The 22,857-nt window shown below is 32.3% G+C and overlaps 1 protein-coding gene across 2 annotated transcripts in view; it reads left to right on the top strand.

The window, feature by feature from the left end:
- LOC127732671 (gephyrin-like) overlaps nucleotides 1-22,857 on the top strand; it is a 126,912-nt gene that overhangs the window by 19,118 nt on the left and 84,937 nt on the right. Inside the window, exon 8 of one of the 2 annotated variants that reach the window (XM_052241834.1) lies at nucleotides 5,298-6,957. The exons of the other annotated variant lie outside the window; for it this stretch is intronic. Within the exon in view, the coding sequence (XP_052097794.1) occupies nucleotides 5,298-6,957 (1,660 nt within the window). The remainder of the gene's footprint in view (nucleotides 1-5,297; nucleotides 6,958-22,857) is intronic. 2 annotated transcript variants of the gene reach the window in all.

Raw genomic sequence — 22,857 nt, 5'->3', positions numbered from 1 at the left:
GGGTCCATGGTGAATTTGCAATGCGGCACACGATGCTTCTTTTTCCAGAATTAGTTACACTACATAATTTATATGTTTAAAGCCATTTACTAATCTAATTGTTTTATTATAGGTTTCAAAATCTTCCTCCTTTGGTCCTTCAATTGATATATGCATTAAGCAATTCAGCACTTTTTGGCATAGTCTTTTTCTGAAAGGTGTTTTAACTCTGTTTAAGCATGAAAAACACCTTTTACAATCAGCTGTTGAAACTGGCAAACGGAGACCAATTACTGCATACTTAGACAGACAAGAGACTGGCAACTTTGTTCATTGTCTGCCTAAATGTCATGTCTTTACATTCTTTCACTAACAGTGTCCTCAGTTTGCTGATAGAATGGTTTCAGCATCAACAGCAAGTTGTTAAATAAAACTTTGAATGTCATCATTGCTTCACAGAGATTTTACAGGAAACAATAAAACAAAGTTTATTTGCGTTAATTACAGAAGTCGTCAATGAAGAATACCTGACATATGGACATACGGATGACATTGTTTGGAAGCTAAGCTGACGTTTTATTTTATGACAATTTGTAACTATTTTTTTTTAATACATCCCTGTCCGATTTATTTACAACGCTTCATAATTGTAAAAATCCTATCTTGCCGAAGTGAAAGAAATTTAGCCCCACTTGTGTAAAAAACGGCAAATGAATCCGCTACACTTAAGCTTCATGTGACCCATTGAAATTTGAAATAAAAATAGAACAACACAAGTTTATTAAAAACAATATTTCCGTAAATAACTACGTATGTTTTGAAAGTTTTTCTTTCAAATCTTTTAAATATTTCATAAGACACGTCTTTTGCTCGGCCCGGTGGCGGTGATGTGTATTCTTTGATATAATCAATCAACCGCGACTAATCTAAAAATAACTGATTGTTGTGACCAATCAAAAAATAATTCATCGATGTAAATATAGCTGATGAAAAAACTGTGAAACTTTATTAAAACAAAAGTTTTGTCCATTCTCGGTGAAATTACGTTAGTTTTATTTTATAATACCAGAGACTATACCAAATTTTAAATTTCTACTTTTTAATGATCACAGTAAAATCATGATGTCAAACACCCGTTTTAAAGGTGAAATTTATACTGGAAAAGGTTAATTTTTGTATTAAGCACAGAAAGATATGCATTGGAGATTAATCTGACTATTTATTTATCAGCTAACTGGCAACTTCAAACATGTAACCGAAGTTATGATATATAACCAACTAATCAAGAAGGTTGTAAAATCCCGGCACGCGCGACGTGATGCATACAATTATCAGTCGGATGAGTTTAAAACACATGTGGAGTGTTGTCACTTGTCACTTCACTTTCAAAATATCGATAATAAATATTTTACACAGTTATAATTTTCACACATAGCGGGATGCATTGCGGCAATGATGAAAGCATGGCGGTCGAAATTTATGCGTAGCCGTACCGCAATGCTTGAACATGTTGAATAGCCTAGGGAAAACACTGACCTTTTTATAACCCCACTTCAAAGGTGGCTGAGACACTTTTGTATATATGATTTGATTTTTTCAAGGTACCATATGATATTTATTTTCTGCAGTTTTGAAAATTTTGTGAATCTGCTTTTCAAACATATCAAAGTGAAAAATCACAATTTTCACACAAAGAAATTCTTTGAAAATTCAGTTCTTTGCAAACGTTTAACTCACTTTCAGGACATAAGGTATATTGACCTAGATTTGTAACTACAAATCAGTGCATCTTTTAATATTTAGTACCAAGCTTCATATTTATAAGATATACTGTGACACATTTCCAGATTTTTATCTTTGTCCTATTTTCTCTACATAATGAAATTTTCAGCGCATTTTACTAAACAGTAGTGTGCCTATCTTTCTTCTATAGTCTGTTTCCATATTGTTTGGTATATGCATTTCCTTACACTCAAAAGAAAGAGCAGGGGTATAAATTAGTGAGCACCACATCTTTTTACCAAAACTATATTTCAAATGGTATTTCATCACTCAAGTGACTGGATATACCATCTATTCATTTAGCAATAATTTCACCATAATTTTGAAAGGATTGATTAATTTTACAGGTTTTTTTAAATTCCAGGGACCAAGTAATAGTTCTTATTTTACCTTATCTCTTTTATTCCTGTTCAATAATTTACACAATGCTAAAACAATTAATCATTTGAATTTGAATTTAGTGCATTTCAGATTGGGGTTTTTTACTAGATATGCCCAAATTTCAAGTTTGCTCAATACATGCACTATGAGAATGCATAAACAAAATACTTTTATGTATATACAATGCAAGGTGTCATCATATAGTGTTGGGTTGATATTTGACACAGTTAACTTATGTCATTCTAGAGTAATTTCACCTTATTTTTTATTAGTAAAAAAAAGAAAAAAAAAAAGAACTCTGTTACTCTGAAACAGATTATAATTATATATAGCTTAGTTTATGGTATGGGTATAGCTTTCTATACAGTTTGGTTTTTTATGTCCGGCTCGTAGCGAAGGGGGCATTAAGTGTTACCATTGTCCGTCCGTACGTCCGTTTGTATGTCCCAAAATTAGTTTCCGTTCTCTAACTTTAGTTTGATTCAACCAAATGTGAAACTTATACACAATTTTTATTACCATGAAACTCAGATCAAGTTTGATTTTGGGTGGCATCACTTTTACCGTTCTTGAGTTATGTCCTTTTATAATGTTATATTCAAGCAGAGGATCATCTGTGTCCCATGGACACATTCTCCATTTATTTTCTTATTGTTGAAGAACGTACGGTGACCTATAGTTGTTTACATCTTATAACATTTTACTTCTGATAAATCATCCACTGCTGATCTTTTTGTATGATCAGTTCAGCTTATGACTTTAATGAAGTCACCACTAATGAACTTTGATCAGGTAATTTTTCAAAAGCCAATAATTGACTGAGAATGTCATGAAGCACATGTCATTTGAATTTTGATAGATTACAGATTGTTAAATGATTTGTAAAAGAGAAAAAGATAATGGTGTAAATATTCATGTATAATTTGTAACAATCTTTAAGCTAAGAACAATCAAATGAGGTATAATGATAATCTGATATATGACACTTATACAATTTGCTACAGATAGCCCATGTAATTGTGAAGGTAAAGTTTAATGTTTCTTAGTTCAGTTATTATTGTTATAGTTGAAATGATTAACTAGTGTTAATTAAGTTGCTTGATGTTGAATTTTTAGCTAGAATGCTAAGCTGTTGCCCTGACTTGACATTCACTTTTGTCTATTGACATTTGCTAGATCAAGGCATGGTTGTCATTTTCTTTAGTTATATGTAATGGAATAAAGAAAACCCAAAATTTATTTTCAGCAAAAGGGAAATGACAGGTTGTCTGTACAAATAGATTCGATATTGATATAATTACAAATGTAGTTTAATTTATAGGAACTGATTTAAAGTAATTCTAGATAAAAAAAGGCAATTGCATTATCCATCAAAATTACATGCAACAATTAATATTGGTACTTGGTAGGCCTCATTCAATTTAAATATTTGCATTATTTGTTCAGAGCATGTAAAGTAGTTCTTTGATTTCTAGAACAAAAATAACCAGTAACCAATATAAACATTGTTTGGTCCTTGTGTAAGTTCTATGCTTCTGAACCATTGTTGCAGAGATTTTGATTATGTCAAAGGTGTTTGAAAAATGAAATTTCTACTGTAGAAATAATCTTCATTGATGAATGTCAGTCATACCTACTTGACTCTTGAGACCTTGATTTAACTGTTAATGTGTACATCAGACTCATTGTCTGACACATTTTCCAATTAAAATACATTAATGTGAATCTAATGTTGAACGATGCTACATATTACTTAATTAAATATCTATCATCACTTACTGTTCCCTAGATCTTTCTCCTATTTACATTTACCCCTTATCTTTAGTTGCAGATTTGTTAAAATATAAAAATCACAATCCATCATTTAACCATCTTGTCATCTTCATTATTACACTTTTTTTTTATCTGCCTCTTGTTCTAAACCAGGTAGTCAAAATAAGCAACTAATAAATCCTGAATAAACCTGACCACATGTTTTATTTATTTTTATTGCAGTTAGTTTCAAAGTTTTCTGTATGTTAGCTTATATTCAATGTTTGGTTAAGAGAGGCATATCTATGATGCAGTATTTTGCTTCAGTTTTTTATGTCATTATTTTCATGAAAAGGTCTGTACTGAAGTGTTAAGGCACACAACAGAATATTTTCATGCCCGGACTTTGATAGTGGAGGGCATCATATTTTCCAGTCTGAAGGTTCATTTTTGTTGAATTTGTGATAACATTGTGTGTATGCATGAAGTATTATGTAAAATAGTCAGTATAGTATTAAAGCTAGTAGTTGTAATAGCCAGCAGGACTAGTTCATCAAGAAATCTACCAGCCCACCAGAAAAATATATTAGCCTGAACAAGGTGGATATAAATAGGTAGTCAATGATATTAACATTCTACTCATATTAGAATTTGAGACTCTGAGTCTGATCTACAAGTTCATCCGACTTCCTTGCAAACAATACATTTCATAAGATCCATTCCTGTAATTTTGTAATGCAAAAATAAAAACTTAAAATTTGAAACAATGAACTTGTATCATGCAATTTTAAAGAATATATTATGCTGATTAAGTGAATATTTGAAATAGACACACATTTAGCTTTTTTTTCTACTGAAAAAAATGCTTATCTTTTTAAAGAACTGCAATAATGTAACTATATGCAAAAGTGCTATATCTAGGGTTTTTTTGTCCACCACCTGCCTCAATGGAAGACTAAAACATGATTTGAAATTATGCATACGGCTCTTCCAATCGTGCCAACCATGAATTCGATCATTTTGATTTTGTATTGCCAGGGCATTATAAATTTCCAAAATGCAAACCCAGAAATAAAAAAGATAAATAAAACGTATAAAATTGAATCATTGTGTTAACAATAATTATTATAGGCTATTTAAGGTTTTAATTACTGGTAGTCCTCCAGATTACCTGAACAGACTGTTCCACAAGTTTGACGTTGATTCTGCTAGCTTTGGACTAGAACATGTCAAACTTAAACTTAGTTTTATTACACTTTTATGGTAAATGCCATTTAATAAAACTTGACAGTTTTGATTGTTTGATAAGAGAGGGTAAAGAATAAAATTGAAATCAAGATATCTTGTGTTAGCGTCTTTTTTAAATGGTAATTCAATATTACATCAATTTCTAATTTAATCAGGAAAAGCGACATTTGGACATTGCCAGCAGTGTCTTACAGAAATACTCAAAACAATTTCCTAAACCACGCAAGAAAAAGTCAAAACATCACAGAAAGTTTATTGGAGTTATGGTTAGGCACAGCTTGAAAGGAAATGAGATATTTCCTTCAAATTTTGATGACTACAATGGTAGCACTGTTGAACAAACAACTGTTGAACAAACTAACACTGAGGAAGAACAGAGTATGAATTCTCAGATGTATGAGGCAGTGAAAATTTTGTCACCTCCAAAAATGAACATTGAAAAGGAAAATTCTTTAGATTTTACAAACACAGAGTCGTTAGATCTTCCTGAAATTGAAAATATACCTAGCGTTGAAGAAGCTGAAATACAGTTGATACAAAAAATGTATTGTGATCAAGTCAATAAGCAAAGTGGATTTTCAGATTCTTCCGTAAATTCTGTTGATTTATCAAATCAAAGTGAACCACAAACACATCTTGTTTTAAATGGTTTAGTGATGGATATTAATAATATGAATCAAACATCTAATCATATTGAATCAAATGAATCAGTAGTTAGTCATTTGAATCAGTTATCCAATCAGATTGTTTTGGATGAATCGGTGATTGTTAGTAATGTGAATCAGTCTCCTTCGAACCTGACCATTTCAAATGAATCAGTAATTGGTAGTAGTATTATGACACCATCATCTAATCAGATCATTTTGAATGAAACAGTTATTGATAGAAACAATATGAATCATTTGTCCACCAATCAAAACATTTTGAATGATTCAATAATTATTAATGATGCACAAGGGATTCAATCAATAGAAATCCAACAGAAGCACTTATCATGGAGTAATGGAATTGAAAGTATGGGTAATTCTGATAGTATATTATATATTGATGAAATATTAGATGAAAATGTCAATGATTTAGATGATAATGCAGAAGAAAATAGTAATGACAATTTAGTAAGTCAAGAATCTGTTGGTGTTCAGGCTGATTTAAGTGACAGTAATGAAATGGTTCATTATTCTGAATCAGAAGATGAAAACCCTGTTAAAAAAGATATTAGTATTTATGACATTGATTCAGATTCATTAACAGACAAAATTATTCTTCCAAAGTCCTACAGGAAAATGGGAGAATTTAAAATGAAGTCTGTTCCTTTCAGACCTTTTAGTTCATTTAGCACAATACAAAAACAACAGGGTGCTTTTAAAAGGAGTGAACATCATGGTATTGTTAAAACAAGAGAACAAGATGGTGTTTTTAAAAAGCCATTGAATGATACAAAAATATCAAAACGAAAGGGTTGTGTTGAAACTGTTAAGTGTGAAGTGGGCAAAGGTATTCATAAGTTTTTTGCTAAACATTATAAAATTAGAGGGATTTACTTAAACAAAGGAAAGAGACATGTTAAAAAGGATCTTGTTGTGTTAAAAAGGCAGGATTCAGCTGTAGACCAGGGTAGCTGGAAAAGAGGAAATTTTATACATGATCGAAATAGATTGGATGATTATTTTGAGTTGACAGAAGAAGGACAAAGGAAAAGAAAACTGTTAGATAAAAAGATGGTACGAGATGAATATGTTGTGAACTGGTACTTATTCTGTCCTGGTCATGGAAACTGTAAACGCAACTGTGGTGGTTATGGCAAATGTGTCCAAGGTATGTACCATATATGTATTTGAGTAGTAATATCAAAAATCCATAGTTTGTTGAAGACTGTATAGTTTGTTAAAGACTGTATAGTTTGTTAAAGACTGTATAGTTTGTTGAAATTTCTAGTGACAGTTTATTCCTGTTTGTAGATACTTAGAATTTTTAATATGTTGAATGAACTTTATACTTTTGGCAAACATTTCTCCAGTACTCCTAAACAGAATGACTTCATATCTGGTCTAAGCTTGACAGTGATAACTTGTAACTTATAAAAACTGTTATCTGTTAAAAACCTACTTCCTGTTTTCTTTACATTGGTACAAGTTGAGGTATGCTTAGAAGGACAATGAGTGCAAATCGTATGTAGTTGTATAAGCATTGCCATATCTCATTTTCATGGAGAATATTTAGCCCCACCTCCTCAGTCATTGTACATTGACATTGAAAGTTTTGCTTAATTTACATGTTTAAGTTTGTAATTAGGTCACTTTAAAGGGAACTACTAATGGGTAGTCAATGATATTGGTATGCAGTTGGTTTAGCATTTATTTAATCATTTGCATATTTCATTTTCTTGAAGATTATTTGATAGCAGTATGTGTATGCATTTTCTGAGATTGCAATAATTAATCTCATGTTTTTGTCCATTGTTTAATTCAATCTCAATAATAAATGAATGCAAAAGTTCCTAGATTAACAGTTATGATGAGGAATTGGTTATATATTGTTTATGATTATTAAGCTTCAGAGTATGTAAGTAAGCTTATTTATGGCTTTGTCTTTTATTGTACTAAGTTTGCTAAGTTTACCTTTACTGTACTGAATTTATGATGGTCATCCTTTCATTTTGCCTGGTGTACAGATAGTCTTTGAATTTCAACTTTTGCATCATACCATTGAAATTAAACTCAGGCAAGATATATCTCAGTGTCAACAGTTATATTTTCCGTCTGAAGAGTGAGGAACACAAAAGGATTTAAACTGATTGCAATATCTAAATTTAAACATTGATTACTGTAATGATTCTGGATGAAAATATATAAAGAAGTTTATCCAGAAAAAGTCACTTTCAGAGTTCTGGGCAAAAAGTTTAAGTGAATTACAGGTTGTATTTTGAAATGTTTTGATTTTTCATGATGAAAAATGTTTCTTAGAAGGAAGAAAGAAATAAGGCAAGATACTCTTTAGGAAATACTTAAGCTGTAAAAGAAATGTTAAAAAAGTAACACAAAAAAGTTTACATTGCTACATATAAAAGCTTAAATATCAATGCCACTAATGAAAGCATGCATTTTACACATCACAAATGTTTATTAAATTCAGTTAAGACAAATTTGTCTTACAAAAACAGGTAATCACAGATATTGTCAGAAGTAATATGATAGTGTGTAGCTATATCAGAAGTTTTCTTCAAAGTCAAATTTTTTTAGTCATGGTTTAAGGAGAAAACTTGCTGTGCACCTGATTGTAGCAGTCACACAACTGACTATTAGCCAAATTGATTTTACCTTATGCATGTCATGATTTGCATGAAAGCAGTTAGGATAGACACAAAAACAAAATTAAAATAAGAAAAAAACACTGAGAGGTGTTGTTTGTTTTTTTGACAGATAGGGATGAGACATTTATGTGGTATGTTAGACAAAAAAGAGTTATCTATCTTTGAATATTTTTGCCTATCATAAGATTTTTTGTATGAAGTATGAAATGGAAACAATTTTACAAATGTTTTTAAAATTTAAGTATCAAGAATCTGATTCAGAGGTCAGTCTACCAGTGTCTGATGAGGCTTGTGAGAGTCAGACTTTGACAATCTTGCCCGTCTGTTCAAGGCTTGTGAGAGTCAGGCTGGTCAGTGATGACTGGAAATCTTGCCAGTCTGTTCAAGGCTTGTGAGAGTCAGGCTTGTCAGTGATGACTGGAAATCTTGCCGGTCTGTTCAAGGCTTGTGAGAGTCAGGCTTGTCAGTGATGACAGGAAATTTTGCCAGTCTGTTCAAGGCTTGTGAGAGTCAGGCTTGTCAGTGATGACTGGAAATCTTGCCAGTCTGTTCAAGGCTTGTGAGAGTCAGGCTTGTCAGTGATGACTGGAAATCTTGCCAGTCTGTTCAAGGCTTGTGAGAGTCAGGCTTGTCAGTGATGACTGGAAATCTTGCCAGTCTGTTCAAGGCTTGTGAGAGTCAGGCTTGTCAGTGATGACTGGAAATCTTGCCAGTCTGTTCAAGGCTTGTGAGAGTCAGGCTTGTCAGTGATGACTGGAAATCTTGCCAGTCTGTTCAAGGCTTGTGAGAGTCAGGCTTGTCAGTGATGACTGGAAATCTTGCCGGTCTGTTCAAGGCTTGTGAGAGTCAGGCTTGTCATGCTTGTCAGTGATGACTGGAAATCTTGCCGGTCTGTTCAAGGCTTGTGAGAGTCAGGCTTGTCAGTGATGACTGGAAATCTTGCCGGTCTGTTCACATTACGGTACTCTTCCTTGTATCTTTTCCTCAGGATAATATTAGTCATTTTCCTATTGTTTATCTTATGCAGTGTTTTCTCAATATTTCCAGTAATTTTTACTGTTGGGCAAAACAGAAAACTTTGAGTTTGTGAAATTTTACACAGAAATTACTGGTATTATTGAAAAGTAGAAATCTTTGTAATTACTGCATTTGAATAAAAAAAAATGAGAGGTCAGTTATGATTATGATAAAACCCCACAATTATTGTATCCTAACCACTTATCTTACTTTACCAAGCTACTGTAAAATTCTTCCTTTGTTCATTAGGGAAACAAGATGCTATATATAATCTCCCTTAGGGTAGATTACAGGCAAATATATCTCCCTCTAGAGATACCAAATATATATACCGGTATATATGTAATTTGAAATATATTTGCTGTAGTAATGTTTTAGGAACTAATGATGATATCAAAATTAAGCTGATAATATTAGGTGAAGTAAGGAAAACTTAATATCTTAATCAATAAAATAAAATTCCCCTGATATTTTTAAAATCATTGCTTGTAATATAATACTTTTTACACAACAATTTGTATAAAAATAACAAAATTAAAATGAAATAGTCAAGTAGACCCAAGTACCAAAGAACAGTATAAGAATCTTATGTTATTAAGCAAAGTTGTCCTAAGTAAAAATTTTAATATTGAGCTCCAGTTTAAAGAATTATTTACAAAGTGTTAAGCTTTGGGTGATTTAGAGTTTCACATTTATCATGGACATTTGTATGTTGTTGAAGACAGTTTGTTAATGTGTTTTTTTTTTAATTGTTTTGTTTGGTTGTAGTCACATCTCCCCTTATCATATCAAATTGTAGTAAAGTCATTGTATGGATAAACAAGACTACTACCATAAGAAGATGAGCACAGTTACAGTTTCAAGGATTATATAATGATTGCTTGCAAACTTTCCGAATGAATCATGTATATCTTATCTCTTAAGTATTTGAGTTTGTCCCAAGATATGTCAAATAATTTAATTTATTTCTGATTTTTATGCCCCGGCTGCTAGGCGAAGAGGGCATTAAGTGTTACCCTTGTATGGCCAACCTTCCTTCTGTCTGTCATTCCGTCCGTCCATTGTCCGTCCGTCCCAAAAGTATTTCCACATATTATAAGCAAGCTTGAGTGGGGGCATTCATGTCCTCAGACACATTCTTTTATTTTTATGCCCCAGCAGTTAGGCAAAGGGGGCATTAAGTGTAACCCTTGACAGTCCTTCGGTCCTTCTGTCCATCCATCCATCCGTCTATCTTTCTGTCCGTCCTTCTGTCCCAAAAGTATTTTCACATTTTATAAGCAAGCTTTGAGCGTGATTAGTGTCCTCAGACACATTCTTTATTTTTTAATAATGATAATTGAGTAAATTTTATATTCAAAGCAGTTTGTCTTTGTTGTTTTATTATTACACTATCCATTTACAATACTTAAAAATGCTATCAAATTTAAAAGAAAAGAAAATTTATTCGTTTTGTTTTTTTTATAGTATTTGATGGTTTTGAAAATATATTTTTTGTTCATAATATTTTTTAAAAGGGCATTTTTATTTTTTTATTTTCATCATGATCATATAAAGAATTCCCTGGTACAATCGTTTTATTGTATGTTTGTTTATACACCTTTTGTAAGTTCACAGATCAAGATATAAAGATGGAGGTTTGAGTTTTAAAAATACTATGGGGGGTGGGGGTCGATGGCCGAATGGTCTAAGTAGTCAAACTAATGTATCACTAGCTTACCAACACTGAGGTTGTGAGTTCAAATCCCACAGGGGAGCTCAAATCCAATCTTAATTGACTAGGATTGTCAATATTCCAACTGAGTGCTTCTCTCCGTGGACTTCAGCTTCTTCCACCAATAAAAACAGGGTGACGCCACGAAATAGCACAATAGAGCTGAAAACGGTGTTAAACACCAATCAATCACTCAAATTAATGGTTAACCCTGTCAGTGGTTTTCTAATGTCATATCTAAATTTAAAATTTTTTTGTTGGAGAATTTGGTGTTTATGGCTGATTTAATTTACTCACAACTTTCATAGACAATTTAAAGCTTGTTAATGTATAGCTTCTGTCTCATTGACATATACCCAGATCTGCTTTTTTATAAACAAACCAACATCGCTTCTTTATTTAATTATTTTGTTAGATTGAATGCTATAGTGATGATACATGTATTGCCTTTGCAATACAAATTCTATGCAATAACACAATACACATGATACAGTTTTGGTAGAACAGACCCAAACAGTAGTTCCTAAAAATTGATACAAATTTAAATGAAGCATTTTTTTTATGTGCTTGCTTTCAAATCACAGCACCAACTCCTTTGTTCACTGTTCATTCATTTTAGGCCTCAATCTCTTCAAACCCACCTATTCATCTGGTCCTGCATCCTTTTGTGGACATAGCTATATTTTGACTTACTACTATTATATTGAAGGATGGGATATTTTTTTTTTTTATATATAATGGTAAATATCAGATCAAATAGAGAAATTGAATAGAAAGCTGCCTATTTGTGAATATCTTGTTTTCTGTATGCAGTAATTCTAAAAGGGTTTATACTTAGTTTACCTGTTGAATAATGAAAAAAAGAAGATGTGGCATGAATGCCAATGAAACAACTATTTTCCAGGGACCAACTGACCTACATGTAAGCAGCTATATTTAACTGTCGGACCTTCAGCAATGAGCAAAACCAATACTTACTAAACTAGAATAAGGCCCCAACATGACAAAATGTAAAACAATTTAAACATGAAAACCAACGATTATTGTACAAAACAACAAACAATTTTGATAGACAGCAACCAATGACAATATACTTTACTCTGTTATATTACTATCACTATTTTAAAAACACTATTTTATGATACTGTAGTTTTCTAACAATTTAATTTTAAGTCATCATTTGTATAAACAAAAAAATATTGTTATCATGTTTTTTTAGAAAAGAAACATCCATTCCCAATATTTAAGGTTTATTTGGATAACATTAACGATGATTTTGCAGGCTTTATTAATTTAGTGAATGTACCAGTTCCTGGATAAATTCTCAAAGTATTAGAGCAAAAGATCATGCTTCCACCACATGGCTTATTTCTTGAGTTATCAACATAAAATTTAGTAGTTTCTGACTGTTTCATTTTAAACTGTTTATTTTATTTTTTTTAAGCTATAATAAAGATTATATACATATGCATCTTTGAACAATAAAAGATTCATGAATTGCATAGCATATAGCATATTGGAAAATACCTCTGATGTTTTAAATACTCTGTGTCAAAATTAATCAACTTTGGAGAATCTTTAGAAATGTTCAGCTTCTATCTCTTCTTTTCTAGTAATCTAAAAATTACACTGAAGAACAAGAAAATATTAGTAATATCAGATTAAAATGTAATTCGTAAGATTAAGTTAATTATACAAGCCCTAGAGTAAAGGATAACATTGCACATATTGATTCTTTTTCCGTTTAGAATTCCTTAGATACTGCAAAGTTCCAACAATATTTAAAAGGGGATGAATTCACAATCTCTGTAGATCTAATAAAGTATTTTCATGATTAATTGACTTTAGCAAATTTAAGTAAATTATCTTTAAATGTCACTGCATAACAGTGCTATGTTTATCATAAATTTTATGCTATGGTAGCAAATATTGGAAATTTAATTTTCAGATTTTGAAAGGCTACATTTATTTGTGGTGTTTGTGGACCCTGAAGAGATATAATCAGATTGTCTTTGTAACACCAAAAAATGAAGTGTTGCAGGGTATTTATTTTTTCCAAATTAAAATTAAATGTATGGTACATCATGTTATATATACTAATCACAGATCATTTGATCAATACACCAAATGAGGAACAAAATCAGTGTCTTTTTCTAAATTTGATTTAAAATTGAGAATGGAATTGCTTACATGTTCAATTGCCAGATAAATCATGAAAAAAAAAAAATGCCCAGCTCATTTGCTTATTTTTTGTTTCTACAGAAAATATTTGAAAGTAAAATGAAATAAAGCCTTGATGACTAACCCCAGTTTGAAAAACAATGTTGGATGCATATAATTGCCACTTTTTACATTCTTATAATTACATTACATGTATGTTTCATTAGAATCTGTAATTTTGATTGGCTGAAAAAATTGCAAGGCACTCCAATATCATATATTATTTCTGTATAAAATACAACAGCTATTACTGCATGTTCTATCAGTGACAATGTTAAAATGATGCATTGAAAAACAAACAAAAAGCTTGATATAACTCTTAATTCCATGGTTGTAGCGTAAAAATGTAATTATAATAATTGAATGATTCTAATTATAATTTTATAGGGTTGTGTTCACATTTTTGATATGAAGCATTTATATGCTTCATACAAAATGTGCATCTTCAATGCTTTTACACCCAAATAAAACTATAAAAAGAAGCATTCAATTCTTAAATATTATTATCCTAATAAAAGTCTCTGGAGTATTGCATTTTTCTTAAAAGATATTATTTTTATACAATATCCTAAGTTTGAAATGAGAAATACAAAAACTTTCTCATGATCCTTTTCTTTTAAAGACTCAAGTGTACTTTTCTTTTCAATAATTTATGTTGATATGAAAAATTTCGAAATTGCAGATTTCATGGTTTACCACTAATCTGTGCTGGATTAAACTGTTAAAGTAATTGATTTATTAAATGAGTGCTTTTGACAACTTGAATTGACTTAATAGATTTTTACCTTTATTGTGTCGCCTTTACGGAGTCAAAAAGCGGGACATAGGTATGGGGACATAAATATGCTGTTTCCAGCAGCGGCGTCAACAATGTATTAGTTTGTGATTAGGTCTAGTTTATGGTGAACCACTAGTGGTAGGTCAATGAGATTTGGTATGCAGTTGTATTAGCATTGGCACATCTCATTACCATGGAGATTATTTGGCCCGCCTCCTCAGTCAAGGTCTATTGACTTTGAAACTTTGCTTAGTTTACATGTATTAGTTTGTGATTAGGTCAGTTTATGGGGAACCACTAGTGGTAGGTCAATGATATTTGGTATGCAGTTGTATTAGCAATGGCACATTTCATTACCAGGGGGATTATTTAAACCCACCCCCTCAGTCAAGGTCTGTTGACTTTGAAACTTTGCTTAGTTTTCATGTATTAGTTTGTGATTAGGTCAGTTTATGGGGAACCACTAGTGGTAGGTCAATGATATTTGATATGCAGTTGTATAAGCATTGGCATATCTCATTTCCATGGAGATTATTGGGCCCGCCTCCTCATTCATGGTTTATTGACTTTGAAACTTTTGCTTAGTTTTCATGTATTAGTTTGTGATTAGGTCAGTTTAAGGGGAACTGTTAGTGGTAGGTCAATGATAACTGGTATGCAGTTGTATAAGCATTAGCACATCTCATTTCCATGGAGAATATTTGGTCCTTACCCCTCATTCATGGTCTATTGACTTTGAAACTTTTGCTTAGTTTACATGTATTAGTTAGTGATTAGGTCAGTTTAAGATGAATCACTAATGTTAAGTCAATGATATTCGGTATGCAAATGTATTGGCATTTGCAAGTTTCATTTCCATGGAGATTATATAACCCCACCCCTTTATTATGGTTCATTGACTTTGAAACTTTTACATAGTTTACAAGTTAATGTTTGTGTTTAGGTTTGTTTAAAGGGAACGACTTATGAAAAGTCAATGGTATTTGGTTTGCAGTTGTATTAGCATTGGCACATCATTTGCACATCTCATTTCCATGGAGATTGTTCAGCCCTGTACCTTCAGTCATGGTTCATTGACTTTGAATATTTGCATAACTTACATGTTAAAGTATTGCTATTTTAATTTCAACATTTGCATTATCAAAATAACAAATAGGCGAGACATATCTCTGTGTTAACAGTTTTATTATATATTTTCCCCTAAAAGTTGTTTAGGAAATATGGTAATACATTCTTCCAATTTTGTCTGTCCTGTGTCAGTGGGTCCTTTTTAGTGTGCATCTAAGCTTCATCAAACACTAGTCAATACTTGGCCATTATATAGGAGAGCTTAAACCCTATATGATTTCTTGACAGATATCAAAGGTCACGGTCACAATATGATTAAAAGAGATTGAAGCTAAAAAATGAAACAGAGCTTCAGTCGTTCAACAAACATCTTTCAACTTCATGGACACAAATAATTTGGAGATGATCATGAAAGCTTTAAGGTATGTTAAAGCTCCTAACTTGAATTCATTCTTTATCAAATGAATTCAAATGCTGATTTGAGTCTTATATATAAAGATCAAATTTCAAAGAACTAGGACACAATATGACAGTGGAAAATAATCTGATCTTATAGTGCCCTTAAACGACGAATTTTGCCATTTTTTTTCTTTTTTGGCTATTATATCGAAATTAATATAGAAATATAGAAATTTCTAATGGCAAAAATGATCAGCAAGACAAAATCTACAAATAAGTCATCAAGACCTAAATTATTAGTCGACTCCTTATTGAAGTTATTGCCCTTTAATGACGATTTTTCATTTTTTAATTTTTCTTATTATCTTGAAAACTATAATAGATACATAGAAACTTTAGATAGCAAAAATGATCAGCAAGACAAGATCTTCAAATAAGTTTTGCAATACCAAAATTTTTAATTAATTAAGTTATTGCCCTTTAATGATGATTTTTACCATTTTTTTGTGTTTTTTGCCTATTATCCTAAAAATATATAATAGATATAAAGAAACTTTAAAACAGAAAATGATCAGCAGGATAAGTACTACAACTACGTTAAAATGACTGAAATAGTCAGTTATATATTAATAGAACTATTTTCCTTTAATGAGGATTTTTTACTAAAAAGTGGCTATTGTTAAAGATGTTTGTGAGCAACACAGGCTCTTTAGAGCCTTTAGTTCCTCAATCTACAAAAATTGGTATCCTCGAACATAAATTTATCCACAGTAATATAATATATTATATATATATTTACAGATCTAACATTGTTGGGCTGTTATTTAGACAAATTATGTATACAGAGTGTGTTTTTAGCCTTGTATCACCATCACTGGTGATCCAATGGATAAAATCTGTCGTAGAGTTGTCACTGTTTCAGACGTACTTATATATATACATTATCTATCGTAGATCCTCTTCGATAGATAATTCAGCTGATCTGTAATATTCCATCTTCATGCCTTATATATCATGTACTGTGTTACGACGCTAGATTAAAACTGACGAGGAAAGGTAACACTCGGCCACTCAAAGCTTGATTTTTGTCGAGCCTAGGTGGTCGAGTGGTCTAGCGGGTCTGGCATAGTGCAAGGCCATTTGGTGCCACGATATCTCAGTAGCATGAATTTGAATCCCGGCCAGGGAAGTACAAAAAATTTGCTTCCACAAATTTACAGATCTAATATTGTTGGACTGTTATTTAGACGAATTATGTATACAGAATGTGTTTTCAGCCTTGTATCACCATCACTGGTGATTCGATGGCTAAAATCTGTCGTAGAGTTGTCTCTGGTTCAGACGTACTTATAATATAATTATTTGTAAGATCCTCTACGATAGATAATTCAGCTGATCTGTAATATGCCATCTTCATGCCTTATATATCATGTACTGTGTTACGACGCTAGATAAAAACTGACGAGGACAGGTAACACTCGGCCACCAAAAGGTTGATTTTTGTCGAGCCAATAGGCGGTCGAGTGGTCTAGCGGGTCGAGCATAGTGCAAGATGATTTGGTGCCACGATATCTCAGTAGCATGTGTTCGAATCCCGGCCAGGGAAGAACAAAAAACTTGCCACCGCAAATTTACAGATCTAACATTGTTGGGCTGTTATTTAGATGAATTATATATATTCACACTTAAAAAAAGTGACTTCAAAATTTTGAAATTTTACAGGTTTAAAGTTAACCTTCAAATTTGCTAATTTCTCAAGTTTCAGATGGCCAATTAAGTTTTGCATGTTCCATTTGAATAAATGGCAGAAAATGTTAGAGTGTCAGCCAGATGAGAATTTCTGCATTCTTTTAGATCTAATTAATAAAAACACTTTGGATATATTTCAATTATAATGATGTACAGGTGACTGTTTTTAACAAAAGCCAGGTGTTCATTTGTTGTGATATAAAAGTCAAACAGACTTTTATATATCAATGCATAGAAAGCACTTTTCAGAATGAACCAGATCAGGTTTGGTAGATGCCAAAAGTTTTGAAAGTGATAGAGATGCACAAAATTGGGAGCTCTCTTTTGTAGTTCGCACATATAAGGGCACTAGCCTGCATCTTTTAATGTTGAAGACATATAGTGTTCCTCCATCCATCTATTTGTCAAAAATTTCAAAACTTTAAAATGATGGGTATTAACAAACATAGATGAAATTTTATACAGTTGTTGTGCATAATATGTAGAAACACTGGTGTCCATGTGTCCGACATAAAAATATCTCTGTGTCTTTGTCCTGTCTTTTAAGCACTCCCAAATGTATAATTCTTGACAGATTTTTATAAAATTCAAAATCAAAGATTAACATCAGCATTGTCTCAAATGAGTTTGAAAATTGATGCAGATCAACTATTATTATGCCCCCGCCGTAGCGGAGGGGGCATTAAGTTTTACCTTGTACTTCCAAAAATTGGTTTCCGTTCTCTAACTTTAGTTTGCCTCAACCAAATGTTATGAAACTTTTACACAATGCTTATTACCACAAAACACAGATCAAGTTTGAATTTTGGTGGCGTCACTTTTACCGTTCTAGAGTTATGCCCCTTTACAAATGGAAAAATTGCTGATTTTTTCGTTTCCTTCTCTAATTTTAGTTTGCCTCAACCAAATGTTATGAAACTTATACAAAACACAGATCAAGTTGAATTTGGGTAGTGTCACTTTAACCATTATTGAGTTATGCCCCTTTATAAATCGAAAGATTGCAAAATTTTTAGTTTCCATTCTGTAACTTAAGTTTGCCCCAACCAAACATTATGAAACCTATACAGAATATTCATTACCACAAAACTAAGATCAAGTACACATTTTTTGTTCCGTTTTCTAACTTTAGTTTGCCTCAACCAAATGTTATGAAACTTATACACAATGCTTATTACTACATAATACAGATTAAGTACAAAATTTGGTGGCGACACTTTTACCATTCTTGAGTTATGTCCCTTTATAAACATAAAAATTGCTGAATTTTTCGTTTCCGTTCTCTAACTTTAGTTTGTCTCAAACAAATGTTATAAAACTTATACACAACCATTCTAGAGTTATGCGTGTTTACAAATAGAAAAATTGCTGAATTTTTAGTTTCTGTTCTGTTCTTAAGTTAGCCTCAACCAAATGTTATGAGACTTACACACAATGCCTATTACCACAAAACTCAGATCAAGTTCAAATTTGGGTAGCGTCACTTTTACCGTTCTTCAGTTATGTCCCTTTATAACTATATGATATGCAAGCGGGGGCATCATCTGTGTCCACATGTGGACACTATCCACATTTATTAAGTAAGTAATTCCCTTGAAAAATAAGTAATTCCATGCCTACATATTTTGTAGGATAGTTATGAAACAGTTATAAAAGAAACAAAATAAAAGTTTTGCCCTTGGACAGATAAACTATACGCATCATCAGGGGGCATTGGAAGGATGTTGTTTTATTGTTGTTATTGCAATAATATAATTGAAAATTAGGATGAAGGCTGATTTATGCTGTAATAGTGTTTCCAGTTAAGGACAAGATTTCAATGGACATAATATTTTTTTTGCTAAAACCAGTTTACAGATAGGATATAGATATCATTAAACATTAAAGGGTGAATACATTTTACTAAATGTTGTCCAAAACATATGGATTTCTTGTGGAAGTATGATTTCCAAGGGAATTTAATTAGAAAGGGAATACAACACCAATCTCTTTATGGTTATATCATTTACAAAGCTAACAAGTGTAGAAATTGTCAATGAAATCTTACCTTTTTTTCTTAATCTGAAAAAAACCTTGGGGAGCTACCATTTGATTTTTATGGGGGGTTAGGATGAAATTTGAAAAAAAAAAGGCAGGACAGGAGTTTTGAGTAAAAAAAAGGCAGGATGAGCAACTTGGCAAAAAAAAAAAGGCAGGATGACAATTTATGTAAAAAAAGTCAGGATAAACTAATAAAAAAAAAGACAGGACGGAATAGAGGGAAAAATAAAAAGGCAGGACAGAGATAACAACTAAAAAAAAAGGCAGGACAAAATTTTCCATCCTAGCCCCCCAAAAAAAAATCAAATGGTAGCTCCCTTATTGCAAAAGGTTATAATTATGATGTTCACCGTTGTTGTTCAATCATTGGATCTGGTATTTTTTTAGGTGACCACCAATTTGCTAGATTTAAAGTTTAAAGCAAATCTAACATGCTGGTCAATGTTTTTTTTTTATTGCATTGAAATTCTATACAGCTAGTTTGAGGTGTGCACAAGATTGTGTCTTCCTATACTGTTTATTAGGTTGCAGTGTATAGTCACTGATATGACAGTAAAATAGCATGATTTCATATCAGCAGGTTAAAAACTTTGAGTCTGCTTACAGTAACTGCCAGCATTCTTTGTTATAGTATTGTTTTGTTTGTACCTCTGTTTGTAATCAGTTATACTGTTGCCTTTTGGTAATATAGCTCCTCACTTATTCAGCTATGTATACATCCTTGGCTGTACCTTTGATTAGTTGGCTGAGTGGGGAGGGCTAAGAACTCAAAAACTAGTTTATCCAAGACAGGAACTCTGTTTATAATTGTGTTTTGTCACATATAAATATTTTTTTGTTCATTTGGGAAATTGCTGTTTATAGTAGTTCTTTGTAACTGTCTTATTTAATCAACCTTTCGTTTTTATTTTGCGGTCGTATATTGGTATCACGTCGTCGTCAGCGTTGTCCGAAGACATTTGGTTTCCGGACAATAACTTTAGTTTAAGGGTATGGATCTCCATGAAATTTTAACAAAAGATCCAATACCACAAAAGGAAGGTTGGGATTGTTTTTGGGGTTGATGGTCCCAACCGTTTAGGAATTAGGTGCCAAAAAGGGGCCAAAACAAGACTTTTTAGTTTCAGGACAATAACTTGTGTATAAGTATTTTGATTGCTCTGAAATTGTCCACAAGGTTCAATACCACAAGTAGAAGGTTGGGATTCATTTTGGGGGTAATTGCCCAAACTGTTCAGGAATTAGGGGCCAAAAAGGGTCTAAAACAAGCATTTTTCTAGTTTTCAGACAATAACTTGTGTTTAAGTGTATGGATGTCTCTTAATTTGTACAAGGATTTGTATATTAAATCCTATGTACCACATTTTAAAAAAAGATAGTTTCTTCAAAATTATTTTTTTGGAAGGAGGGGGGGGCAATTTTTTTCCTCAAAAAGAAAATCATTCATTTCAAATATTATTTTTTTTTGAGGGGGGGGGGGGTCATTTTTTTTCCTCAAGATTTAAGAAATTGTCACTTTTCCAAAGAAAAAAATTGGGGGTCTAAATTTATTTTGCTAATTCTTTGTATATAGTCTGAAAACAGATTTACTAAGTATTGAGCAACAGCACAGTGTATTGCAAAAGAGCAAGAAATCTTCAATTGAATATAAATTCAAATCATACAACCAATTTGAAGTTCTTTGACACATTTATTCTGTGTCAGAAACCTATAATGTGTCAAATATTTAATTACAATCCAAATTCAGACCTGTATCAAGCTTGAATTTTGTGTCCATTTTTGCCCCAACTGTTCAGATTTGGACCTCTGCGGTCATATCCAGCTGGGCTCGGTGAAGCAGTTTATTAAATTTGGGGCAATTTAGAACTTGATTGATTGATTGATTGGTGTTTAACGCCACTTTCAGCACCATTATGCTATTTTGTGGTGGTCAGTTTTTATTGGTGGAGGAAACCATAGTGCCCAGAGAGAACCACCAACCATTGGTTGGAAAACTGACAATCCTATTCAATTAAGATTAGAGTCAAGCACACCTGCCATATGCAGGATTTGAACTCACAACCTCGGTGTTGACAGGTTAGTGATACAGTAGTTGGACTACTTAGACCACTTGTCCACCAAGGCCCCTTTAGAACTTGAATTGTATGGACTACCCCTGTACCTTTCTACTATTGAAGACCATATATTGGCCTCTTTTGGTGGTTTGGTTTTTTGTCGAGCCTGCGACTTTTGTCGCAGAAAGCTCGACATAGGGATAGTGATCCGGCAGCGGCGGTGGCAGCAGCGTTAGCTAACTTCTTAAAAGCTTTATATTTTAGAAGCTAGAAGACCTGGATGCTTCATACTTTGTATATAGATGCCTTATGTTACGACCAAACTTGTCCACAATCATCATTGGGGTATCTAGTTTAAAAAATGTGTCCGGTGACCCGGCCAACCAACCAAGATGGCCGCCATGGCTAAAAATAGAACATAGGGGTAAAATGTAGATTTTGGCTTATATCTCTGAAACCAAATCATTTAGAGCAAATCTGACACGGGGGTAAAATTGTTTATCAGGTCAAGATCTATCTGCCCTGAAATTTTCAGATGAATCAGACAACCCGTTGTTGGGTTGCTGCCCCTGAATTGGTAATTTTAAGAAAATTTAGCAGTTTTTGGTTATTATCTTGAATATTATTATAGATAGAGATAAACTGTAAACAGCAATAATGTTCAGCAAAGTAAGATCTACAAATAAGTCAATATGACCAAAATGGTCAGTTGACCCCTTAAGGAGTTATTGCCCTGTATAGTCAATTTTTAACCATTTTTCGTAAATTTTTGTAATCTTTAACAAAAATCTTCTCCTCTGAAACTACTAAGACAAATTTAACTAAACTTGTCCACAATCATCATTAGGGTATCTAGTTTAAAAAATGTGTCCGATGACCCCGCCCGCGAACCAAGATGGCCGACATGGCTAAAAAATAGTTCATAGGGTAAAATGCAGTTTTTGGCTCATATCTCTAAAACCAAAGCATTTAGAGCAAATCTGACAGGATAAAATTGTTCATTAGGTCAAGATCTACCTGCCCTGAAATTTTCAGACCAATCAGGCAACACGTTGTTGGGTTGCTGCCCCAGAATTGGTAATTTTAAGAAAGTTTTGCAGCTTTTGGTTATCTTGAATATTATTATAGATAGAGATAAACTGTAAACAGCAATAATGTACAGCAAAGTAAGATCTACAAATAAGTCAGCATGACCAAAATTTTCAATTGACCCCTTAAGGAGTTATTGTCCTTTATAGTCAATTTTTTACAATTTTCATAAATTTTGTAAATTTTTGTAAATTTTTACAAAATATTTTCCACTGTAACTACAGGGCCAAGTTCATTATAGATAGAGATAATTGTAAGCAGCAAGAATGTTCAGTAA

Source organism: Mytilus californianus, unplaced genomic scaffold, assembly GCF_021869535.1.
Source record: "Mytilus californianus isolate M0D057914Y unplaced genomic scaffold, xbMytCali1.0.p SCAF_26, whole genome shotgun sequence".
Lineage (NCBI taxonomy): Eukaryota > Metazoa > Mollusca > Bivalvia > Mytilida > Mytilidae > Mytilus > Mytilus californianus.
Note: the sequence above shows the minus strand (reverse complement) of the source record. Positions and strands in the feature narration are given on the sequence as shown.